The sequence below is a fragment of the Gadus morhua genome, chromosome 17 (assembly GCF_902167405.1).
Source record: "Gadus morhua chromosome 17, gadMor3.0, whole genome shotgun sequence".
Lineage (NCBI taxonomy): Eukaryota > Metazoa > Chordata > Actinopteri > Gadiformes > Gadidae > Gadus > Gadus morhua.
In genome coordinates this window covers 15,743,912-15,770,142 of record NC_044064.1, presented here as the reverse complement: position 1 = coordinate 15,770,142, position 26,231 = coordinate 15,743,912, and the positions used below count along the sequence as shown (strand labels likewise).

General features: G+C 47.2%; 3 protein-coding genes across 5 annotated transcripts in view; all 3 read left to right on the top strand.

Moving 5' to 3' along the window:
* The first annotated feature begins 84 nt into the window (after nt 1-84).
* ccs (copper chaperone for superoxide dismutase) lies at nt 85-5,829 on the top strand. 2 transcript variants are annotated; one of them, XM_030338869.1, is made up of 8 exons: nt 85-225; nt 515-587; nt 728-865; nt 1,044-1,218; nt 2,331-2,391; nt 2,659-2,736; nt 3,269-3,372; nt 4,815-5,829. In XM_030338869.1, the coding sequence occupies exons 1-8, from the start codon at nt 100-102 to the stop codon at nt 4,963-4,965; spliced, it is 906 nt and encodes a 301-aa protein (XP_030194729.1). In that variant the 5' UTR covers nt 85-99; the 3' UTR covers nt 4,966-5,829. The 2 variants fall into 2 exon arrangements, with proteins under 2 accessions (XP_030194729.1, XP_030194728.1); XM_030338868.1 differs by having other exon boundaries at nt 2,331-2,412.
* A 213-nt stretch (nt 5,830-6,042) lies between these two features.
* rbm14b (RNA binding motif protein 14b) lies at nt 6,043-16,964 on the top strand. 2 transcript variants are annotated; one of them, XM_030338846.1, is made up of 4 exons: nt 6,043-6,143; nt 8,313-8,665; nt 9,030-10,059; nt 10,527-16,964. In XM_030338846.1, the coding sequence occupies exons 2-4, from the start codon at nt 8,317-8,319 to the stop codon at nt 10,813-10,815; spliced, it is 1,668 nt and encodes a 555-aa protein (XP_030194706.1). In that variant the 5' UTR covers nt 6,043-6,143; nt 8,313-8,316; the 3' UTR covers nt 10,816-16,964. The 2 variants fall into 2 exon arrangements, with proteins under 2 accessions (XP_030194706.1, XP_030194705.1); XM_030338845.1 differs by having other exon boundaries at nt 9,009-10,059.
* Nucleotides 16,965-17,384: 420 nt separating this feature from the next.
* actn3b (actinin alpha 3b) overlaps nt 17,385-26,231 on the top strand; it is a 29,835-nt gene continuing 20,988 nt past the window's right edge. Inside the window, exon 1 of the mRNA XM_030338825.1 lies at nt 17,385-17,790. Within this exon, the coding sequence (XP_030194685.1) occupies nt 17,659-17,790 (132 nt within the window). The 5' untranslated portion in view covers nt 17,385-17,658. The remainder of the gene's footprint in view (nt 17,791-26,231) is intronic.

The following is a 26,231-nucleotide window of genomic DNA, read 5'->3' as shown; positions in this document are numbered from 1 at the left end:
CCTCTGTCTTTTTTTACAGTAAGGACGCCCGTTGCAGTGACAGAAAACCAACACTAGACGTCAGTAACGTCGAATATGAAACTGAATGACCTCACAAACATGGCGTCCCCCATAGTCAAGTTTGTTTCCGTTTCTAGAAAAGTGGGCTGTTATCTATTAAATTCTGTATTCATTGCTCATGCTGTGGCGGATGTCCCCAAAATGGATTCGCTCAGATCAGCAAAGGTAGAAAAGGATCCTTTACGTTTTATAAAACGTCCTTGCACGCTGTGTCGTTACGTACGTTACGGAAATTGTCAAAAAAGTATAGGCAATAGCTATATGCTCATCTTCGCAATACGCACATCTCTAGAACATGTGTTCATATTGAAACCCTTACGCAATACCGTCAGCGATTGCTCCTATGTTGCTCTACTTTCCCAAAACGTTGATGATAATGTATTGTTGTATCATGCACAGTGCATTATAGGTTTATTCCTCTTCCTCTTGGTGTGTTGTTGTGGTACTTTGACAGCTGGAGTTTGCTGTCCAGATGACATGCGAGAGCTGTGCCAATCAGGTTCGTGACGCACTTGAGGGAAAACCAGGTAAGAAAGTTTAGACAGCTACCCCAGTATCGACTATATCTAGCCCCTGTTTCCATACTATACAGCCAGTGGTTATGTCCCCAATAATTGTCGTATCTAATCTACTGTTTTTGTTTGTCTGTCTGTGCGCGTGCCCGCAGGGGTGCAGTCGGTCAGCATAGACGTAAGGACGGAGCAGGTGCTGGTGGAGTCCACCCTGACCACTGCGGAGGTCCATGCTCTGATCGAGAGCACCGGGCGCCGCGCCGTGCTAAAGGGCATCGGAGGTTCTGAACCAGGTGAGCAACGGTCCCTGTGTGTGTGTGTGTGTGTGTGTGTGTGTGTGTGTGTGTATGTGTGTGTGTGTGTGTGTGTGTGTGTGTGTGTGTGTACGTTGGTAAGTGACAGGGTGTGGTTCTGATTCGTTGAGGGCATGTGGATCTTCTCATCTTCTCATCGTCTCTCCCACGTGCCAAGACCTGGGGTCGGCTGTGGCCATGCTGTCCGGGGCGGGGTCCGTGCAGGGGGTGGTCCGCTTCCTCCAGCTGTCAGAGGAGCGCTGCCTGATCGACGGGACCCTGGACGGCCTGGCGCCCGGGCCCCACGGCCTGCACGTCCACACGCTGGGGGACCTCACCTCGGACTGCCTCAGGTAGGGTTCAACCTGAAGAAGTGTGCCCTGAATGCATTACATTTACATTCAGGGCATTTAGCAGACCCTTTTCTCCAAAGCGATTTACAATCAGTACATTTGTCAGAAAAAGGTGAAACTATTTATCGCTGTCGGTACAGTAAGGATGTTCATAGAACCAAGTGCAAAGCATTTATAGGATACGTTCACTCTTCTCCTGCCATTTATCTTGTTACTCACAAAATGTGAAACCGTTGATCTTGTTTGACGGCGAGAACAGCCACGTTGAGAGAACCTTTTCTCTCCGGACGTGTCGGCTGATGGTAGCGCGCGCGTGATGAACGGTCAAGACAAGCCGTCGTCAGCCATTTTGGTGACATCCCATTTTCCTCACGCACACACTTTGTGTGTGTGTGTGTGTGTGTGTGTGTGTGTGTGTGTGTGTGTGTGTGTGTGTGTGTGTGTGTGTGTGTGTGTGTGTGTGTGCGTGTGTGTGTGAAGGCCGAAATAATTGCCTCCGCATGTTTTGATAGATGGAAAGAAAGCTAATTTGTTGTTGACGTCGTCTTTTTTTCCGGCGATGATGCAGCATTTTAAAAGTTAAACTTTTCACTTTGGCAGAAGGATGAAAACACAGTTGGAGCCAAAGGGGGAGGGGGTGTAGTGTGCAATGTGTGCACACTGAAAAAAAGCACTCTCCCCCATAAACGTATTATACTATATTTTATTTTGGTTTGCTGTTGAGCGCTTCTCATGCAAGCAGTTGACTGTGTAATAGCGTGTGAGTGTGAAAAGGGTTTCAACAGTCTGTCATTAACACTGATTGCTGCACTGGTTTAGCGGAATGCTACATAGTATGCAAAGTCCTGAATTTCTCGTTCGGGAGTAAAATATTGTTACCCTAGCCCCTAAACAAATGTAATTTGCACTGGTTATCATTGCTTGGCTAGCAAATAATTTGCTGTAGAGTTTTTCTGCTGTATATCTCTGTCAGAATCTTCTGTTTGACATGAAGGTCGGCTTTAGTTGTCTTTTTTCATCGAATACTTATAGAAATGCAATCATGTGTAGCTGGTGATTGCTGCCATTGACTATGAACATGGGTTCATCCGGTTGTGTTATTATATTTCCAGCTGTGGAGATCACTATAATCCTTATGGAAAACCCCATGGAGGACCAGAGGACTCGGAAAGGGTAAACACTGACTCAGAGCAGGTGAAATATGACCTGCACCCAACGTCGGGGGCGGTAATCCTTCCACTTCAGCTGCCTCTTACCTTCTTAAAAAGATTGGACAAAGATAAGTAACAAAAGAATGTCGATGACTCAGTTCAGCTGACCGATTGGGAGTCAATAAGTAAGAGAATAACAGGCGACTGAAGCAGTGACTGGAGAGATGTGAATGTAACTTCATGCTGTACACGTGTGCTTTTTTTAACTTGGTCCCCTTGTATTGTACAGCATGTAGGAGACCTGGGAAACGTGGTCGTCGGGCCCGACGGGAGAGCGTCGTTTAGACTTGACGATCGTCAAATAAAGGTCACACACACACATGTACTAGTGCACAAACACACACACACACACACACACACATAAAGGCATCAGACATATATTTGTCAGAGTTATTCTTAAGACTGTCTACCTAGGCTCTTTCTCCTTGATGAAAGCGCCTACCAGAGTGTTTCCAACAGGGGAAATGTATCTATTAGATCTAACATGAAACTTTGCCTTTGGGATTTATTTAAACAACACTCGATTGAAGGGGAATATAAACTATGCATTTTCCATAGTCTAAGGTTTGGACTATGAAAGGGTTTTGTGTTCACTGGGTCATTCTGCATACGTGGGCTTATTTTCAACCATGTTCTTGTTTTAAAAATATATATATATTTTGAATGTATAATAATCCCATTATTAGCCAGGCGCATATGCCACGTACATGAAACGCATCCATCACTCAGCCATCTTGTAACATGTCCGGGGAAGACCTGTTTGCCAGGCCGACCTTGACCTGAACCTGTGTTTGTCGTGTTTCTTTTGAACCTCCGCCTCCATACTCACTTGGCTGCAGGTGTGGGACGTGATTGGTCGATCGTTGGTGGTGGACGCAGGGGAAGACGACCTGGGCTGTGGAGGACACGCCCTTTCCAGAGAAACAGGAAACTCTGGCGAAAGGTGGGTTTTGGGTGGGGGAGAAGCAGTACACACACGCACACACAGACGCGCACATGCACACACACTAGGGCTATAGCGATATGCGTACCGAAATCGCGACACTCAAAACCACGAACCTGTCTCGCGGTGTGAGAAGGCAGAAGAGCGACACGCCCTTTCTAACTCTCATTATACTTACAGTCAAGATCCAGCCATGTGATATGAGCTGTTAGTGCCAGGGCTTCCATTGTCCGGTGATAGAAAAATTAAATGTCAGACAAAATTGTATCTCTCTGGTCAGATTGAAGTTAGCTAATAATCTGTTTAAATAATAGTCTGCGACGAGATGCCCTCGCTGTGAACGACATTTGTCTAGAGTGGGCCAAGCGCGAAAAAATAGCCTGTGTGATCCCTGTCTCTAGTGTTTTGTGTGCTTGACCGGCAGTTGGTCTGCTTAGAGGTCGGAATGAAGCTGCCACCGATTATTGAAAGGCTGGGTACTTTATTCTTATACACAACCGGACTTGTTAGTTTCTTCACTAGACTGACACGCACACACGCTCGCTCTCCTCGCCCGTCAACTCACTCGCTGACGTCAGACACACACACACACTGCCATTCTCGCGCACACACATACGCTACTCGTAACACTATGCCTCATGTTTTCTCCCATCTATTTTAAAAGTTAGGCTATTAAACATGTTGCATTCTATACGGCCTGATTATGTCATTATTTAAGCTACATAGCCTAATAAGAAGCAATAATAGCATATTTGACTGAGAACTAAACCTATGCAGGTCACCTTGTGTGCACTTTAGTGCTACCAAACTATTCAAATGACTATTATTTATTTGACATTAATATTTTCAAATACGTAAGCCTAAACCACAAACTAGTTGAGGGTTTTTGCCTACCTGCAAGCATCCTCCAACTGCAATCTTTGGTTATTTATTTATTCATTTTGATATAGGCCTACTCTAATAGTAATCTTTCTGTTCAAATCTGTTCAGTGTTCCAAATGATTTGTTATTAAATGTTACATTAAGTTAATTTTTATATAATTGTTGTTTAAATAAAATGCTTTTTAAATTAAAGAAAATTTTGGGATGAATCAAATCATGGGTTAAAATTTGTGATACAAACCGAATCGTGAGTTGGTGTATGTTACAGCCCTAACACACACACACACACACACACACACACACACACACACACACACACACACACACACACACACACACACACACACACACACACACACACACACACACACACACCAGTACAACTTTGTGACGCAAACCAGCGTAGCTTGGTTGGCCGTGTGGTGTAATTGGGAGGGGCGGTAGTCAGGTTCTTGTAAAACAAAGACACACACACACACACGTACACACACACACACACGTACGCGTGCATGTGTATGTTCCATCCTCTAAACTTCTCGCTAACGTTATTCTGATCTCAGGCTTGCGTGTGGGATCATCGCTCGCTCTGCGGGACTTTTCCAGAACGCCAAGCAGATCTGTGCATGTGACGGCGTGACGCTATGGGAGGAGCGGGACCGCCCCATCGCCGGGAAGGGGCGCCGCATGGAGACCCCCCCCGCCCACCTCTGAGACACTCATGCATCAGCATGCACTCATGGTTTAGTGTGTGTTGGTTGTTTATTTTTCGAGGCTTGTTTATGACTTGAGTAACTCAATCGACAATCGTTTCAATGATGATTTAAAAAAAATAAAAATTAAATGTAAAGCATCGATTGAGAACTCAGGTGGCACAGACCCTGACACTTACGGAAAAGCCAAAGATATGTGGCCTTATTTTTCTCTGGCTTTTTATTTTTATTTATTCCCTTGCTCTTATAATTTGACTCCCTTTTTGATTCCATGTTTATGACACATTTGGACCATGGTGTGGGATCAGTGAAGATGGAAGTGAATTTGTGTTCACATGTTTACACTAGCCTAACCAATAAGGCACTTGATAAAGTTGATTATATAAGTTTGTACATCTCCATTATGCTACTGAATATCGGGCATTTACTTCTAGCTTAAGATAGGTTTGATAATTATATTATTTACAATTAGAAATAACCTTTCCAATGTTTATAATATGAATACATGTGATGGCGCATTTTGTTTTTTTGTATGCCACAAAATAGTTTCTTCCATTGCTTTTTATCATGCACTCTGTTCTTAGCAGACATATATTGGGCTGTATTAGATGTTATACAAATATTATTATGTAATTATTTAAATGTCTGTATGCCCCATTAGTCAAACTGCTGATATATTTTGGAATGCGCATTACACTATTTATTCGGTACAAATTAAAATCTGGATTTATTTCGAAAAATGTTGCCCTCTAATCTATCACCTAATGTAGAAAATATTGTCAATCTTTTTTGTGCAAAGACCACGTAGTTGGTTAGTGATTTGACATTAAATCGTTCTATTTGAAATAAAGTGGACTCTGTGTGACATGATCGCGTTACTATAATAAAACCCATCATATTAAATTCACTACAATAAAAACATCCAGCCCTGCCGCTCTAAAAATCCGCTCGGTGCTTCCAATCTTAGAAAAATCCAATCTGGAGAAATATGAATAGGTCTAGTTTCGAGCTATGCTGTTCTTATCACGATTTGCGATAAGACGTGAGGGGAGGAATGGAGTGGAAGAATGGGCATCCAGTGAAATGTCGCAGCCCTCCCTCTTTTCCCCTACAGCGCGGCGGACGACCGCCTCACTAGCGGAAGCAGGCGCTACCATTTTGAAACACAGCACCGCTTAGGTAAGATGGTAGCATTTCTTTGGTCCCTTTCATTCTTCTCCAAAGCATTCTTAACCCATTTCATTGATATTTCAAGTTAACAATCAAATGTATTTGGTGTGTTATTTTAAGGTTACGATACAAGGGTGTTATATCTTGGTTTGAGTCCCTCGGTTGTTGGCAGTCGGTGGATTCGTTCCGGTGGGGGAAATGTGATTGTCCGTCGTTACATTGTATTTGTTCCAGTCTTTGTGTAACCCGCATTGTAAAATTGTATCACTGTTTTGGTTTTTAAAATGGCGTTTTGTAGCTCGTTGTGATCGTTATCTTGGTTTATATGTTTGATAAACTTCAGATGTTCTCGTCGTTGGATTAACAAGCGAACCCATGCAGCACGTTTTGGCCATCATCATCAGGGGAAAACGTGTAAAAGAAAAAAAAAAAACTGCGCTTCGTTCAGAAAAACAGCGAGGCCTAGTTCTGCATACACCTCCGTTATTTGAACACATTTCGTGTAATTTTGACCGTGTGTTTACAACGGTTTGGTGCTGCGTCATCAGGGCTTCGTCGCCCCCCGGGGATGCTTCAGACAGACCCCGTTTCACTGCATCAGCCATTTGTAAAAGCGACATGCTCCACCAAGTCACTAGCTGCTGGTTTTTAGCCAGTTCTCCTTTCCCCCATTCTAAACCAATCCCTTGGATTGCTGGAACATTCAATTTTTTTTTACTAACGGTAACCAGTCTCCATGATCAAAAAGACCAACAGTGTTGTTTTTTTTAACGGTTATCTGGTTTACAGCCCCAGCTATTCCCTTTAATACATTATGTTGACTAATGGAGGAACATCCAGTGATTAGGAATTTGGGTTTGGGGAACCATAATACGGGGCCCTTGGCCTGATCATATTTCACTTACACATAAGTGCATGACTCAATATCAACTGACATTTTGATACAAGAGTTTCCTAATAGGCCTAATGCATGATTGCATATTTCAGCTTATTCGCTTTGTTTGTATACCCAGATATTAGTTCTGAACATGTTTCCATTTCACTTTTCCCATTCAACTTGTCTTTTATATAATGATTGTTTTGGAGTTGAGACATTAATACTCACGTAGCTCAAACCCCTGCTTGCTATAACACTTGGACATAATCTATATTCTAATAACTAGGCAAGAGAGCAGCATGTGAATATGCCATTTAAGGCTGGTTGGTGGCTTCAGCATTTTTTCGTGCAGAGGTCGAAGATTTATAGCTTTGTGAAGTTATGTTTAGCACCAGCTGACAGCCAATGGAAGAAATCAAGTAACACGTTGGGCATCAGATGAGACGGGATGCTTGCCATGGCATAAATTAACTGGGTTGAGACATTCTCACTACACAATTGGAGCAAATCATGAGGTTTAAAGGGATAGTGTTGTTATGGGGGTATAACATAAATGCCTGCAAAAACCAGTAGGAAACAGCATTTACATCTGCTTCTCACTTCTACTTGCTGCAGAGTTTTTACTCTCAAAAACACTTCACTGATCCCAAACACATAGCCGTCTTTCTGTAATCCGTCAGATTAGCTGATTACTATCACTCTCTATCTCAGTAGGAGATATGAGTAGACTTCAGGTCTTAAGCCAAACAGCCACTAATGGGTTTCCCTTAAAAGGGAACCCTGCTATTTTGTAATAAGACGGGACAGAGTGTTGCGAAAATATTACCGTCTGCAAAAAACATTTCCACATAAGAGTTGGGACATCGGTTCCTGATACTAGTTCTCTATTGTTTGATTTTATACAAGTGACATCTAACTTCTATAATTCAGCAGAATCATAGTTAATGTTGCAGACTTTTACTGCTTCCTTATGAAGAAGTACTCTTAATAAATAAAAACATCGACTGTTACCCAGTAACCATTCCCTGGGGCAGCTTGATTTCTAAAACTGTCAATGTAAATTAGCGTTTTGGTCTGGAAGGTGGGGAAATGTGTTATCCCCAGGGTTACTTTTTAATTACATGGAAAAGTTTGAACACTTCATTAATCAGAAAGTATCACACTGCACCATTTTCGAACAAGCTGCCCTGTAATTACGCTATAAATTATTATTATCCTTATAATTAAATGTGAACAATTCCTCAAATCTGCCTTTGCGCCTGGCCTCGCTCACCGCCTCCTTTCCTCTCCTCCCTCCCCAGAGCCATGGACAAGAGCAACACGGTGAAGCTCTTCGTGGGGAACCTAGCATTGGACACCACCCAGGAGGAGCTGTCGGCCATTTTCGAGTCCTACGGCCAGGTGGTGAGCTGCAGCGTACTGCGGCAGTTCGCCTTCGTGCACCTGCACGGCGATGGCTCGGCAGAGCGCGCCATCCGCGAGCTCAACGGCCGCGAGTTCCGCGGCCGCAACCTGGTGGTGGAGGAATCCCGCGGGCGGCCCCTCCACTCCACCAAGGTGTTTGTGGGCAACCTGAGCGGCATGTGCACCACGGAGGACCTCCAGGAGCTCTTCCAAACCTTTGGCAAGGTGCTGGAGTGTGACAAGGTCAAAGGTGAGCCTCAAACATCTGGGCAAAGGACGGGGGGCATCTCCACATATGTTTTACCTTTTAATGGCCATAGTGAAGTAGTGAAATCATGTTTTGTTGCAATGGGTAAAAATGTGATTCATTCATTCATTCATTCATTCATCGGTTAAATACAAGTTGAAAAGCTAAGAAGCCCGGACATGACGTGTTTGAGGAATTGATGGTGGCTGGTCAACCCCGGTGGCACATTAGGACCGGCCACTGCGAGTGATCGCCCTACCATCGTGTAGGCGAACGTAGAGTCTATAAGTGTGTGCCCGTGGCATGCCGCTGTTGTCCTAACTGTTGTCCCTGCGCTCAATGACAGCCAGGCATTCCTCTTCCGCAGGCTACGCCTTTGTCCACATGGAGAACAAGGAGGACGCGCTGCAGGCCATCGAGGCCCTCCACGGCACCTCCTTCAAGGGCCGCCCGCTCTCCGTGGAGCTGTCCAAGGTGCAGCCCAGCAAGCAGACGCCCACCGGCAAGATCCCCTGCGTGAGCTGCGGCAAGCAGGGCCACTACGCCGGCGAGTGCCCCGCAGGCAAGTCCTCCCTGGAGCAGTACCAGAGCCAGGCTGCCGTGCTGGCGGCGGCGGCGGCGGCAGCGGCGGGGCTCCCGCTGCAGGTGCAGCAGAGCGTGCACAACTCGGTGTACAACACGTCCACCTTCGACCCCACCTACGCCGCGCTCACGGGCCTCACCACGGGCGCGCGCAGCGACGGCAACCCGGTGAACCAGGCGGTGTACGGCGCGCTCGCCAGCCAGGTGTACGGCGCCAACGTGGCCAACCAGCTCTACGGCACGGTGGCGGCCAACCAGGCGGCGCTGTCGTCGGGCGCCACCCAGATGTACAGCCAGATGGGCCACAACCTCTACGGCCAGGTGGCCAACCAGGCGGCGGCGCACGCCCACGCCTACAGCACGCCGGTCTACGCCCAGGCCATGGGCAACCACCCCGTGTACCTGACGGCCGGCCCCGGCCTGGAGATGCAGGCGGCCGTCAACCCGGCGTACACGGTCGCCCCGGCCATGTACGGCGGTGGCGGGCCGGCCTACGCCCACATCAGCGCCATGGGCGGGATGGGCGGCGGCGACCCCACCCAGGCCATCCTGGAGGCGGCCCGCCAGGCGCACTACTTTGCCCAGGGCCAGCACGTCCTGCATGACCACCAGGTGGCGGTGGCAGCGGCGGCTGCCGCCGCCAAGTCAGGCGAGCGGGACCGGAGCCCCCTGCGGCGCTCCATGCCTCTGCTGCCCGACCCGGTGATGAAGCCCTTCATGTACCAGAGGGCCAAGCCCCGGCGCCCGCTGCTGCCCACGCCGGCCGGCCGCGCCGCCGAGGAGGCTGCGGAGGCCGCTGAGGACCCCATGGCCAGGTAGGAAGCCCCCTCCCCCGCTCCTCCCACCCCGGGGTCGATCGGACCTAGCCGCCACTTCTAAACCCGTCTGCAGCCCTGCACCCTTTCGTCTCCTTTCCCCCACTGCTGGGGGGGCCCTTGCCCTCCCGGCTCCCTCTAAAGCCCCCTGTGCCTCCTAGCCGCTGCCTCTGTGCGCCCCCCTCGCTGGTACCCTCCTCCGTCTCGTCTGTTCTCTTGAGAGCCGCAAAGGTTCTCTACTTTGTTTAAACTTCGTCATCATTATCATCAGCCTTGTCGGCTTCCTTTCCTTCTCTGGCACCCCCCCCCCGCGACACACCAAACACCATGACCGCCATGCAGCCCTAACCTTACCTAAACCAGCCTCTCTCCTCTCTCCCCAACCCCTCACCCCCCCCCTCCCTTCTCCTCCAACCTAACACCCCCCCCCCCCCCCCCTTTTGCAACCCCCCCCCCCCCCCCCCCAGGTACTACACAGAGTACTACCAGCAGCTGCAGCAGTACCCACAGTTCCAGTACGCCTACCCGCCGCCCACGGGCGCCATGCAGGCGATGCCGGTGGGCGCCATGCCCCCGCAGCCCGTGGCCACGCTGGAAGCCCTCCGGCCCTCGGTGGTGCCCGTGGCCGGCATGGCCGCCGGGCCCAGGGTGTATGAGCCGCCGTTGCCGCCGCCGCCCCCCTCCGCCCCGCGCAAGGAGGCCGTCCTCCGTCGCCCCGAACTCTCCCTCCACGCCCCCGAGCCCCCCTACCGATAGTCCTTGTTTTTGGTTGTTGTTGATTTGTTTTTTTTGTTTTGTTTTTATTACGACGCACGTGCGCACGGACACACACACACAAAAACCTACGCACACCTACAAGCACAGCTCCCTGTGGGGGGTGCCCCCCGTGCCCGTCCTTCTACTGCTTCCCCTCCCAACCCCCACCACCGCTCAACTGTACCACATACACACACACACGCACCTGTACACTTGCATTACACAACTCCCCGAAAACCTTTATCTGTTATTTCCTCCCTGAGCTTAAGCACCTCGTTATAGCTGTGTGTGTGGATGTGTGCACATCTGTGTGTGTGTGTGTGGTTGTGTGTGTGTGTGTGTGTGTGTGTGTGTGTGTCTCTGAAATAAGGTATTGGGGTTGGGGGTTGGGTTGTGAGCCGCCGTGGTACTGACCGCTAGGGTGCTGTGCAGAAAGGGACACGCACCCTGCCTTCCCCTGGCCTGCTCTGAGGGCATTAGTTATGTTTCACACTTCAACACAAAGTTGTGCCACTAACCTCACACACGTGTGCCAGTATAGCAGCCAGCATAGCAGTCGTATCCTATCACATATGCCTTTTTATACACATGTGTATGCATCTATATAGATATATATCACACACTGTACATTGATCCTTTTTTAAAAGCCAAAGCCTTTTTTTATGGATGCACCGAATTTTCGGCCGAAATACTTATATCTTGTCTTGTGTGTTCCAATGCTTTATTAGGTAGCCTATCTATTAGGTTTGTATATATATATTTTTTATATATATACAAAATAACTCGGTGTTGGCCTCAACACCGGTAATACCGTATACCGCGGCAACCCTAAATGGTACATTGGCATAATAATTTATTTCGGTGTTTCGGTTTTCGTCCTTGGTTTCCTCATTTTTGGTTTTCAGTTTCGGCCAAGAATATTAATTTCGGTGCATCCCTACCCTTTTTTGTAGTTTATCAATCAATCCACCGCCTCTCCTTTGCAAATGCACCAGGGCAGCTCATACTGCTATTAATGAAAGAACAGCGACCCTGTCTGCCTTCTGTTAGGTTTCTCATCAGTTCACCACCCAGACCAGGGGCCGGGCTGTGGGGGGCTGAGGAGCACACCACTGTCTAGCGGGCGGGACCACGGTAGTAGTATTTGGCTTGAATGAATGCCGGGTTTCTGGTTCCCCCCGGGAGGCGAGTGAGTGAGTGAGTGACAGCGAGAGATTGTCGTGTTGCACATGTTCAGAAGCTGTGATGATGATGACCCCGATCCACCACCCATCCCCCCCCCCCCCCCTCTCCCTCCCCCTTGCAGCGCACAAAACTCTCACACACAAACCGCCTGGGAGACGAAGAACACAAAAACAAAGCACAGCTGACGTGTACTGTAATGTCTGTTGGATCTTTCCTCCTCAGCCTCCCCCTGCCTCCCCCTCCCACACACTCGCTGTAACTAGGGCTCCCAAAAGACACTGGCTCCTCTCTCTCGCTCTCTTTCTCTCTCTATCCTTATCTCTTTCTCTACCTCTGACCATGACATTTTTCAGCGGAGACAATAGCATTTTTTTTCCTTATCAATCTGGATGTTGATTCCTGGTTGTTACCAGTTAACATACCAGCTTTTAGCTCCTCAAAAGGTTTGCTGACAGTGCAGTGTAGTTGTCAAGACACACACCTGTGTGCTTGTGTATATAGTCTTTCAGTGTTTCATACAGAGGCCTTTTTTTTTACCAATGTGTTTATACCGTTCATATTGTTTACTGTTTATTTTTGTTTCCTCTTTTGCTTTGCTAGCATGTAATCCAAGTCAGCATTTTTAACTGTAACAGCATGAACGGAGAATGAGTGGTTTACTAATAATCCCTTCATCTTCTTCTTCGCCGCCTGACTTCGTAACCCTAGCGACGAGGTTAACCATGTGCCTAACAGCTTTCTGATTTAAGTGCATTTAGTGGGGTTATTTCCCATAGTTTTTTAAGTGCTTTCAATATATTCCTTTTTAAATCGTGCATGGGTCCGAGGGGCCAAGTGTTAAAAGAACATTCATTAAAGAAGAAAATAATGGACAGAGTGCCACTTTGAAGCATAGCAGTCACCAGAGGCTATGAGTAAAGCACAGTATGGAGCAGCCTGTAAAGGGGTTTTGTCGTGGCATTGTTTTTATATTTTTATCATACAAAACTGGGCCTCCTGCCTACTTTCTTTCTGTCGTCTTTTTAAAGAACATTGAAGGTGATGAGGCCTGTGGCATTAGTACCAATGAACAGAGAGAGAGATCGACCAGTGTCTTCTAGCAAGCCTAATTGTTACCCCCTTTTCCTAGAGCAGGCCTTGAACAGAACAAATGGCATTTGTTAAGAAAATGGCTACCGTCTCTAAGGAAACAAATCAATCACAGAAAGAAGGTGCTGAGGGATCCTTTGCAAATGCCATTTGGCCCCTGGTCTGATTAACACAATACCCCCCCCCCTTCCCCCCCGGGTCGCAGTTCTACCCCCAACCTCCTGTGGTTCGTAGTGGACTATTGCATCTCACAATGTAATCTCTGTTGTATTGTATGTATAGGTTTATATATACATATAAACATATATACACAAACGAACATACTTATTACATAATTCGTATAAATATATGGTTGCGAAATGTGTTGTTTGCCATGTCTTAGACCGTATTTCTTTTTTAGAGATTTTAATTTAGCCTTTTTTTTAAGAAAAGTTTAAGAAGTAAAGAACTGGCATGCTTTTTATTGGACATATGTATGCTGTACTTGCCATTATAATAAAGAAGGTTTCGCTCACAACTGTGGTTAAAACAAAACAAAAAGGAAACGCAAAGCAGTACAAGGGTTTGGACGTTTCCCCATTCTTCCTGTTTACGTTTTTTCTTTCTTTACTTCCTGTTGCCCTTGTGGAAAGCGACCACCAGACCCACTTGACACAGTGGCAAGCCCCAGGGGGAGACAGGTGTAGACGCTGGCCCAGCTAAGGTCTCTATGGTCAGGGTAAGTCTGGGTTGGTGCTCCTTTCTCTCTCCAGCTTCTCTCCCGACTGTGTGCACGCCTCCTCCTCTGTCGCTGGACACCAGCCGTAGAACGCTTTTAGAAACCTCTCTTGTCGACCAATTGACCAGAACAACAACTACCACAACTGTTGTCCATTTTAATGTGGTTGCAGAGGTTTGGGGGGCCTGGGTTATACGTGTACACACACACGAATGCGAGTGGTGAAACGCTGGGGAGAGGCACACAGATAGAATGGCGTGGGGCGCATTTTGATCTGTGGGGCAGCACCCGTGTCTGTTTTTTGGGGGGGGCGGGGGGGTATGTTGGGGTTCCAAGGGCTGTGCGTCTGGTCGGGTCTCCTCCTCCTTGCTTCACCAAAACCCTCTCCCCACCTTCCCCCTCCCCCTCACCGTGTCGTCTATGTCCACGCAACTGTAGAAGCCTGCATGTTTGATAACTGCTCTATTCTATATGTCGTTCCCCCCCCCCCCCCCCCCCCCCCACTCCAAAGAAAAACTTGCCCACTGACGGCAACGACTCTTGACTAACTAGTCTCTCAACACAACCAGGTCAACCCACCCAACCAACCAACCCCCCCCTTCTCACCCACAACCACCAGCGCCATCTCTTTCTCTCCCTCTGTCTCTGCCCATGTGGACCTGGCGCTCGGGAGCGTCCGGGGGGCGTGGAAGCCTTTTTTTGTGCGAGACACCGTCTCGCCATCGCCAAGGTAAACCACCGCAACGACATCCCGCCCCGTCCCACAAAAAAAGATGATGCCACTACCCGCCCTTTACCTGCTGCTCCTCCCCTCCCCCGACCCCACCCTCTTGGTTGTGCCTTGACCTGTCACGCCCTCCGCGTACCTGCCGTCCTCTTAAGCCCCGCCCTCTTGCGCCGCCACTTCCTGAGCAGGTGTCCGCCCCAGTGGAAGGGGGCTGTGGTTTGCATCTTCCTGTAAGGCAAGTAGTGGCCTGCCTCCCCCCTGCTGTGTGTGTGTGTGTGTGTGTGTGTGTGTGTGTGTGTGTGTGTGTGTGTGTGTGTGTGTGTCACACTGCGTGTGTGACTGAGAATGTAGTGTCTTTTGGAAAGCCGTGTGATCATGGCCCATGAGGACGTCCCGTTACGATCTCCTTGTTCCCTGGCCACTAGTGAGCCCCCTCTGCGCCGAATTCGCCGACCCCCCCCCCCCCCCCCCTCCCAGCCACTGCTGCCCACTTCCCTCTTCGATCCCCACCTCCCCTCAAAGCGCCCCAACCCCTGCTCCTTCCGCCGCCAGCAACGACGTGTCCACCGCCGCCACCGCCGTTAAACATGTTGGATCTGGGTTTACCCCCCCCCCCCCCACACGCACACACCACTCCCCCGCAGAAACAATCACTGTGTGTGGTGTATGTGTAGTTTGGCACCCCTCCTTGCCCGTGCCGAACACGCTAACCGTCCAGGCGGAGACTCTGGTGACGGATGGGTCGACTAGCTTCAAGCTAACGCTCGCTGAGCAATGTGCCGTTGCGCGGCTGTGGATGAAAAGGACCCGTGACCTTGCTCGCTCTCTCCCTCTGTGTTGTCGCTCGCATTTTCCCCTTTCGACACAAGCTGAATCCTCCTGTGTGTGTATGTGTGTGTTTTTAGTTTTCTTTCCAAAGGAATCATCTGTTTTTACCTGCGGGACCTTCCCTGCTTGGGTCCTTAGCAGACATGTGCTTGTAAGAAGACATTGGTTCTAACACGTACTACTGCTACTACTAGTAGTAGTAGTATGTGGACGAAAATGTATGCACACCCACCCGCAGATCCAAAACGTCAGTGCGGTCAACTCAGTTGTCTGACCTTTTTGCTCTGACAGCTGCATGGCTGGGGGGGTGGGAGGGAGAGGGGGGGCTGGAGACAACTGAACACGGAGGGGACAACGGAGGAGCCTGGAGAAGGGAGAGGAGGAACCCAGTGGTTGTGAGGTGAGTTGTTGTGTAGCGCTATCGAGGACCCCCAGCCCCTCCCACTATCCCCCCCCACCACTTCCCTGTCACCGCCCTCCCTAGCTCAATCTTGGAGGAATGATGTCATCGCCCGAGTTCGCAAATGCCGATGGGTTGAAAATGAGGCATAGAAATGATACGGAAAATATCTAGTCGCATTATTCCTTACGTGACAGATATATTTCGTCCCATTTCCATTCCCCATTTTTGATGGTTTAATGGTGGTCTGTCTCCATATCGGACTGTCGAGTTCGATGAAATAATCAAAAGGGGGAACTAAGGGAAGATGTCATTGAATGCAATGACACCCTATTATCAAATGTCCACCCAACTGAATTAATTCTGATCAACAATCCAGCCTTAATGGTGTCCTCCACGATCTACTAACGCCACCGCCACCACCGCGATTTTAACCCTCCATCCCTCCCACCAACACCCCACACTTGTTCAGGCTTCCTGTGTATGTTTGGTCTTTGTGTTGGAGCCGATTGCAACCCTGCATTCACAAGCCCCAAATTAATTCACAGACGCCAACCGCAAGCAAAATGTTAGCTGTGTCAGAATTTGTTCGCAAATCATATTCAGAACGCATGCTCACCTGTACGTGCTGCTAACAACTCAACAGCTAAAGTGATGTTTCATTCTGTCCGCTTGTGACAACACTTGTGATGACGGCCACATGTGGAACACACTCTAAACATATTCACACCCAATGAATGCACCATTTTGCACAATTGAGACTGGGAACCATCAATGGCTTTAATCAGGAGTACGGCTTAGATTTAGGATCATCATACAATTTTGGTGGATTTTAATAATATATAAACAACCCTTAAACCAACCCCCCCTTGCATGTGATAAACTGCCGTACACCGTTATCATCTTTTTTCTGTGCGCTTCCCATAATGAACATAAACCAATGGCTGAATACAGATAGCAGTACGCACGTAAACGGCATTGTATTAAATAAAACATTTTTGCTGTTTGCTTTATAGAGCACTGAATATAATTAGGATACCTTTAAGGAATGGGAAGGTCCACGATACGCTACTTTATTACACACAGGATAAGGTGATCGGGCAATGTATTATGCATGGCTTGATTGATAAACTCAATCCCAATTTCTTGTGGGACGTTTTTTCTTTCCTGTTTGCAAATAAAAAAAAAAATCTACTCTAAAACTTGTCTGTTTCATTTTATCTATAATTTACTCAGTGTTTTCATTCTCTATACAATTTACTTTTCTTTATTGTAGCAGAATCCACCTTAAACTAGCACACAAATTGGTGATTTCATAAACTTCTCCAAACAAATGGAAAAGGCATGATAATGCTTGTTTCGAGTGGACGATATATCTAAGGACTTTTCAGATAAGAAACACCGGAGGCCTGCCGTTGCCATTGAGTGACACTAACAGCAACAGGTGCATCGCAGAGGCTATAAAAACCCGCAGCCAAGAGAGGGGCGTGATGGAAGTACCCTCTGGCCAATGAGAAGCTTTTCTGCCCTGGCCATGAGAAATAGCCCCGCCCCGGTGCACCTTTTTGGGGTCAGAATCCGACACCCCGAGAGCGAGTTCCCATAAGTATTGGGGTGCGGTCACGTGTGCTACTTTTGACCAGGAAAGGAATACCGGCCAGCGTAGTTTTCTGGTAGTGGGAGCACCACCTCCGCACAGGCACCTCGCACCAGTGGAGACTGGTCTCAGCAGCACCTCACTCTCTCGCTCTCTCTCTCTCTCACTTGTAGTGTAGCGAGACCTCTCGTCCCAAGGAGGTAGTAACGGCCCACAGACAACCGCGCCGTTGTTTGTATTTGAAGACTTGTTTCACTATAAGCTAAGGGGGACGAACAAGTCCTAACAGAGGCGGCAAGATGACGGCTGTCGAAACCACAATGACTTACAACAGCTACGTGATTCACCAGGAAGAGGCCTACATGACCCAGGAGGAAGGCTGGGACAGAGACCTACTGCTGGACCCGGCCTGGGAGAAGCAGCAGAGAAAGGTAGGTTCGGTTTGGGAACGGCAGCTAGTGGCAAAGTTTACTTTTTACGCACGTCAACACAGGGTTTTCCCCGGCCCCAACACATGTGACAACCTTTCAAATATTAATTTGGCTATGTTGAGTCGGGCCAAATTTAGTAGCGACTCAATCAGTAGTGAATATTATATTTTGAGTCGTACATTGAAAGAAAATTGGGCTGAAACGAATGAGGCAATCGCCACTTTGCTTTGTCTGTTACCAGGCCAAAAGGGGTCTTAGCACCTGGCCCCTCCAGTCGTCCTGCTTGTAGCTGTGTGAGCAGATATTTTAGGTCGTGCAACTTTCTCAGTGTTGTCTTTCAGTTACCCCCAACTGCCTCGCGAAGGCTGTCTAAATATACCCTGGTCTTCGCCGCGGGAAACATCTGAATTTAAATACGCGCGCTCCTCAGTGCGCACGAGCCTCACCAAAGCGCGCCCCCAATAACGGCTGTATAGCCGCACAAAAGAGGTCCGCCGACACACAGGAAAATTCCGCTTTTTTATGTTGTAAAATTAGGTGTGTTGAGAGAGAGAAGATCCGATTCAAGAGATGTTGGTCCCAACCCGTTGTACTAGCAGTTAGCTGGCTTTCCCTGCGAAGTTTTTAGAAACAGGTGCGTTTAATGAGCCGTCCCAGCAATGAGGTATTAGAGCATGAGGTGACGTCTTCGCCACATAAACCTGAACACACACACACACACACACACACACACACACACACACACACACACACACACATACACACACACACACACACACACACACACACACACACACACACACACACACACAGTTAATATTGTTCCACCATTTAAGGTTTACTTGATAGACCCCCAAACGTACTTAATGTCATGTGACTTTTCAATAAGCAGAAATAGTTGCAAACAATATCCACCATAACTTATGACAGAATATATAAAGGCATTTAATATGTCTATTTATTAAATCCATTAATGTGTTAGATTGAAAGAATATTTTTTTTTATCATTATCACAACCCACCCCCCCCCCCCAAACACACACACTGACAGGCACACCTATAGTGCTTAAGTCCTTTAGTTTGGTTTAAGACTGACAAGTCTGAGGAACACTAACAGATGGCGAGAGAGAGAGAGAGAGAGAGAGAGAGAGAGAGAGAGAGAGAGAGAGAGAGAGAGAGAGAGAGAGAGAGAGAGAGAGAGAGAGAGAGAGAGAGAGAGAGAGAGAGAGAGAGCTGGCAAGATATATAGCCTGGGTTGGTTTCACAGGCCCACAAATAAACGTCTTCCTATAAATACTTCTCAACCTGCCTCACTCCTCCCCGTCTTCCATAGTGTCTCTCTCTCTCTCTCTCTCTCTCTCTCTCTCTCTCTCTCTCTCTCTCTCTCTCTCTCTCTCTCTCTGTCTCTCCCTGTTGTTAATCCATAATTTCCCTTAACCATTCTTCCCTTTGGATTGTTTTTTGTGCACAATAATCAATTTAATGAAGCCTCACTCTTAGTTTTTTTGAGTTCATGTGTCAAGACAAGTATTAAGTAGGATTATATGAAGTATATTGAAACATACACACTCTACCCTTCCGCCTCTCTGGGGACCGGGTCACTGTACTCCCTTGCACTTCCTGGCACGTTAAACTCAGCTTAAGGAGGTGATATCAGCCCATAAGTATAGCTAGGACCTCATATTGTGGTGTAATGGATCTGGGAGCCACCCCAGCTGTTCTCTCACAGCACATCCCAGAGATTGCACCGGAATAAAATATACCCTCCTCATCAAACCCTTAAGGCGGTATTAGGCTAGTGTTTGTCAACGCACAACCATGTAGAATCTGATACGTCGAAGACATCAGAAATTGTGTGTGTGTGTGTGTGTGTGTGTGTGTGTGTGTGTGTGTCCGCACATGCAGACATGTCCTGCAATTAGGCTAGCTGTTGACATCCATCACATGTTCATATCATCATATCACCATCGTATCAATATCGTATCAAAAGGAAGAACACCCTGACAAGAGTTTTCTTGAAGGTTGACTTGATTTTTTAAATGTTCTTATTGAGGAAAACCAGAAGTTTATTTGTATCAGTTACATTAGTACATTTGGCAGCAAAGGAGGCGGCTCCGCATTCAAACCCACCTGGGATGCGGTGACCACGGCGATAAGAGGCTGTGAGGGGGCGTGGTCACCAAGGGCTCCATCAAAAGAGCTCTGGTTATTCACATCACTAGGCAACATAAAACACATGTATAAAAAGTCTTGTGTGTGTGTCTTTGGTCTTTGTGTGTGTGTTTGTGTGTGTGTAGGGGCAGGGGGTCAAATTGTTATTATTTTTACACTAAGTGCTGAAGCTTAGCATGAGCTCTTCCTCCGCCTGGGAGCGGCCAGCCCACACAGATCACCCTCCCGCTCACTTTGGTGAATCCACACAGCGAGAAGCCCTAGCCTTCAACGTTGGCTGGATCGATAGTTTGCTCCCGTGGTATCCCAGGGAGACCCGCCATGAAGGGGATGAGTGGGAGCGGGAGCAGGCCCCTGTGTGGGGCTGTGTTTTTCTACACAACACCTTTCCAGTCACTGATCAGGCCGCCGTCGACTGTAAATAGTTATTCTCAGTGTTCGCCCCCTCGCGTCCTTTGTCTTCATTTGAAGACATTGCAAAAAGTTTTTCTTTTTAAAGGTGTGGGGGGGGGGGGGGGGGGGGGTGCCATTGAAGTCTTGACACTTTAACTGTGCATAGTCTGAGTGTTCAGCTGCTCCCTGGAAACCTGAATGACTGGCCTGGCTGGCTGGTGAAGCTTATGCTAGCGTTAGCCTATAAATACCCATTACACAGGGCTATCAACCGCCACCATGGTTCAATGACTGGTGCTGTTTAACCACACAGGGGATGGAGGTGGGGGGGTGAGGTCCGAGGGTCAACAGCGATGAAGCAAAGGCCGAGCCCCCCCCCCCCCCCCCCCCCCCCCCCCCGCTTCATCGAATTAAGCTGACGCTTCTTGTGGCCCAAGAAGTGTGAAATCGCTGTACCCGTGTGTCATACCCTCAAAGACCGTGTGGACGATCTGGTGAGATGCGTTAGGGTATGCGTCGTCAAGCATAACGACCCCTGAAATAGGGAAGGCACAATAGATATTGTATATCGGTGTAAATACCCATATTCTAAAGCATTACATCACCTGTCACTGCATAGGCCTACACGCATTTTAAGGACTAACGTCCTCAGAATGGCTAATTTTAGTGGTGATGTAATGATGATGCCAGAGAGCGCTAAACACCATTGATGTCTTGTGTCTTTTGTTATTATTCTTTCATTGGATTAGCTTTTATCCACTTTGCGCCGTCTCGTTTCTACTCGCTGTCTGGCTCTCCCAGATGGTGCCTGATAAACAAAGCGACACAAAGAGATTCATCTTCGTTACACACCCGCCGTTACAGCGTAATACGGTGGTAATGAGATAGCGGTGCATTCCGGCTGGGATGATGCCGTCTTCGTCGTACACCAAGGCTAACATGAGATGTTGACGCAGGGCTGTAATCTCATTGGTCATGCCCTGATCTCGTTAAGGAGTTAGCAACTCCTCTGCCAGTAAGAGAGAAGTCCGCCAACTTTTCAGAGGAGATACCAGCTAGTTATTTTGGAGGTTTTTCTCACGATAATATGATTTATTATAATTTGCGTGTGACATACATATAGATTATTTAGAATAGCATTTGTGTTAACTATAAAATGCTTATTATAAAATAGAATCTTGGCCCCAACAGATAAAAGCTATAAATAGGTCTGATGAAAGGTCGGGTAACTCTAATTAAATATTGCCTCAAGGATAGAATGCAAGCTCTCTTGTTTTACTGTGTATAGTAGGGGAACGGGGTAGAAATGGATAACAGTGTGGGCTGGGCGCCATATCCTAAATTGGTTGCCTTAGGGCTGGAGAGGACCCATGTCACCATATTTTTCTAAACTCTAACTGTAGACACTCACTACCTGGAGACATGACAGGCCAAGGCTAGTGCCAACAATCCCCCTTTACATTCAGGATGGCAGAGGACCGACACATTCTACCTCCCCATGCATGAACTCAACCAAAACGTAGAAATTGAAGTAATACAGATAAATTCATTAACTTGTTCATCAATCCCCAAATTCAAAAGGATGGGGGGGGGGGGGGGGTTGGGGGAGGCAATGGGAGCTGGGGGGTGTCCTCAGGGTGACATCTTGGTTTTGCACCCACAATTCACTCTGTCAGGGTCATGTGATTCCACTACCCGGTCCACCTCAGTGGTGTGGCCGGAGGCAGTGAGAGTCCACTTATTTATTTTTTTATATGTGGATGGGAATAAATTAGGTTAAGAGCCAAGTTATTGTTCTTTTTCTAATTATAACAAAGTTGTACATAAAAGGTTGATTTGGCGTCAACCCAGATACAAATGGAGTTACGATAACGAGCAGGGAATAATTCAGCTTCAAATGCGGAAAAAGGAAAACAGAAAATTAATTAATGAAATTACTGAAATGAACAAATAAACATTAACAGGATTATATCGATCCTGGTGAAAATCAGTATTTTGAATTAAAAGGATGATGAAGTGTGATACAAATCCTAATCCAAATCTTGATACAAATGTGTTTTTTATCCAATGCATTATTAACAAATTTGTTTGAGTCAAGTATAGATATTTTTTCTTATTATGACTTTAATTACTGAATTATACTGTATACCTGTAGGGTTTAACATGCATAGTGTGTGTGTGTTTAGGCATATGGGTGCTAGTGTGTGTGGGTTTGCGCGTGAGTGTGTATGTGTTTGCGCATGTGTGCATGTGTTTGCGTGTGTTAATGTGTGTTTCTGCGCGCACACGTAAGGGGAGAGGTGAGCGAGCCCGCAGTCAGATCAGATGGCAGTTGCTATTCCAGAAGCTGTGTCCATGTAGGGAGGGTTCTATAAACTGCTTTAGTATGGCGGAAAGCAGCCCTGCTGGGAGGCCACAGAGAGCCTGAGCAATATGTAATGCATGCGTATGTGTGTGTGTGTGTGTGTATGTTTGTGCGCGCCTTTCCTAAAAAGCCCAGGAGAATTTGGTGTGATTCCGGAGCGTCTGCCAGTGTGACATTTACACGTTAACAACCAATGGTTACAAGCCAGTTTTCCCTTTTCCCCTTTCTCGAGTTTTGGCCCCTACAATCTCGGGACCTGGGGCCCTCACACTGTGGACCACCTGGCCTGAGAGTGTGTTACCTTAAGAGAGCTTAAAGTGGTGAGAAGTGGCCGGTCAAAGGTGTCTCACTCGGCACACTGCTTTAAAGGTAGATAGATAGATAGATGTATACAATATTGATTCCCGAAGGAAATTCTAAGTCAGAGTAGCTTGAAGACGTCAAACACAGCATACAGATACAACATAAATATGATGATCAAAAAAAATAAAATATCCACATGGATAATGTGGACGATAAGCTTCTCTTGGAGAATGTGTGTCAAATGGCACACGTGCAGTTTTATTGTGTTATGGGGGAAATATTTAACATGCTTAAGTGCGTTTTAAACAGGACTGCATGTGTTGGAAAGATTGAGACGCAGCATGGTAGGTGGTTTTTAATGCCTCAAAGTGTCACAGACAGAAACACTATACGGCCGGGGGGTAAGAATCCGGAGAGGAGAAAGTAGAAACGTTGATTGATGGGCTGAAGGAGAGCGGCCATCTTGGACTTCGTCAAACCCCCTTATAGGTACCTGGGTTAAGGAACCATTTTGAACCAAAATGGTTCCTTAACCCAGTGGCCTCTCTCTGCCTGTGAGGAGAGCGGTTGATTAGGAAGGCCTACTTTCGGAAGTCGGTCCGATTGAGTCATTGTGATGACCATGGGACTAAACAACCATTCGTATAGGAGAAGCATACAAACCAGCTCCCATGCATGCCTTGATTAATAATAATAAATAAATTGAGAACTTTGCACAGTGTAATAGCATAAACATCAGCTGTTGCTGGTAAAAAAAACCAATGTTTTTCCGTCATGAAACTGAGCACATGGGTCTAAACGGTGACGCTAGTGATTGCGTAATGGGTATTTATAAATCTGAACCGCCGGAAGTCAGTGCTTAGCAACGGGCCTAATGAGACAGACAGTCTCCTGTGATGCCATGCTCTGATCTCAATTTCAGGTGCATAATGTCGAAATCGCATAATGCCGAAATCAGAAAGCACTTTGAAAAGGTGCCAACCACATTTATTTGATTTAATGCCCTGTACATGAATGGATATATATTTTGTATTTTACACTTGAAACGTAGCCAATTTGCAAGCTGTGTGATGAACATGCTGTCCCAATCAAAGAGGAAGTTGCCGTTTGTAGAATTTGTAGAAACATTGTTCTAGTCATAGGGTTATAATTAGTTGCATTGTCAATAGCAATGAAAGGAACAACGTTGTTTTTCCAAAAACACATTTTATTGTGTGAAATCTGTAAGAAGAGAGAGACAGGGAAAAAATCCAAGTTTCAGAATACTTGCAAAAAGTCGACATCTGACCACTTTGATTTAAGGTTACTGACAATGTTGTGCTGCTTTTTTTAATTGGGGAAATGTATTCTGGGTGACTGGGGAGGGGGGGGGGGGGGGGGGCGGGGGGGAGGCAGTGACTGGCTACCATAGATAACTTAAGGTCACTTTTCAAACTTAGGTCTTCACGGTCAAGTTTCCTTTTGCAGAAGGAATTAGCTGAGCCCAGATCTGCACTTCAGAGAAAGCACAGGCCCCCTGAAATTAGACCCACCTTGGACCCCAAATCCATCCCCCTTTCTGTGACCACACCCCCTGCAGTGAGGACAAGCTCCCAGGTCAAACCTCATGGGTTCATGCACCTCCTCATCGTCACCATCCTCATCTTCATCAATGGAACAATGGTGAACACTGATGAAGATAACGACGCAAGCCATTGTTACTTTGCCTTGACGACACACGCTAGACACCTCAATGGTTGACTTGCAGGCTGAATTAAGTGAATTGAACTGAACGATTTAATTTGGGTTAATCCCCACTATTCACTCCCGAGCCAGGCGTAGAGTGAAAGCCAACATAATTAGACATAAGCACATAAAACCATTTCCAAACGCTAATACCTACAAATAAGGCCCATAAGCAGATGTGTTGTAAGCGGATGATGCCTCTACGGGCAGTAGTGTAGTGAGACAGTGTTACGTGTGCAAGTTAAATTGTTTTAATTTTGGTGTAGCATATTTATTGCAAGTGGACTCAAACCTGCGGAAGTAAAGCTGTTGTTCACAGGCCAGACAGGTCTTTAAGGTCTTTCTGATGTTCTGTTTGTTTGGGGTTCGAGTGAACTGTCCAACTGTTGGGTCCTGCTCACACACTGCCAACAAAGTTACACATCTAAAGGCTGTGGAGACAGCACCCCAGAGCTCCTGTCAGCGAGAAGAATGGCTGCAGACACACACACACACACACACACACACACACACACACACACACACACACACACACACACACACACACACACACACACACACACACACACACACACACACAGATTCACAGACTGACACAAACAAACACACCAAAACACCTTGTCTTGGACGAACACACACACACACACACAAAGACACTCACACAGACACACAGATTCACACACTGACGCACACACACACACAGACTGACGCACATACACACACACAACATACAAACCCAAACACCTTGTCATGGACACACATCATGGGGATGCACACACAAGCCACCTCCCTCCGCTTGGCTGCATGGAGACATTTATTTCACAGCTCACTATAACAGCCAGACATTTGCAGTGACTGTTCCGCGGGTACAGAACAGAACATGCAGAAGTGTTTCCTGCTGCTTCAGAATGAGACAATCATCACAAGGAGACACAGCTGGCCCATGCACAGCTGCATATAATTAGCCATTTCATCACTCGGATTGTTCATCACAGCAACTCGGGACGGAGACAGCCAGGTGGGCTTAATTAGTTAATTGTCTCTTCAGTGAGGGTATTGGTGAAGCACAAACACACAGACACATTAAAGCAACGTTTTTACAGTATGCCATATAGGGGCTGTGATGTCATGTATCGTAGGGTTTTTAATTGGCAGATTTGGTTTGTTGTAGCGTAACATCAGATCCGCGCCATGGAAATGTCAAAGTCACTGAGTCACTACATGTAGGACATCTTGTATTTGTATTTCTATTTGTACGATTGTCCTTGCATGTGTGTGCAGGTATGTGTGCAAGTATATGTATGCAGGAGTGTGTGTGTGTGTGTGTGTGTGTCTCATTAACTGAGATAGCCACCTGTTCGCAAGCTAGCCATAATTGCTCGTGCCCACTGGCATCTGGCAGGAGTCTAGCTCAAGCATGTCCACACACACACACACACACACACACACACACACACACACACACACACACACACACACACACA

Excerpts from the sequence above, each read along its gene's own strand:
- ccs (XM_030338868.1), top strand. The coding sequence starts at position 100 with ATGGCGTCCCCCATAGTCAAGTTTGTTTCCGTTTCTAGAAAAGTGGGC. Across the intron at positions 588-727 it reads CGCACTTGAGGGAAAACCAG|GGGTGCAGTCGGTCAGCATA; the intron begins GTAAGAAAGTTT and ends GCGTGCCCGCAG. Across the intron at positions 1,219-2,330 it reads CTCACCTCGGACTGCCTCAG|CTGTGGAGATCACTATAATC; the intron begins GTAGGGTTCAAC and ends TTATATTTCCAG.
- rbm14b (XM_030338845.1), top strand. The coding sequence starts at position 8,317 with ATGGACAAGAGCAACACGGTGAAGCTCTTCGTGGGGAACCTAGCATTG. Across the intron at positions 8,666-9,008 it reads GGAGTGTGACAAGGTCAAAG|CCAGGCATTCCTCTTCCGCA; the intron begins GTGAGCCTCAAA and ends GCTCAATGACAG. Across the intron at positions 10,060-10,526 it reads GCTGAGGACCCCATGGCCAG|GTACTACACAGAGTACTACC; the intron begins GTAGGAAGCCCC and ends CCCCCCCCCCAG.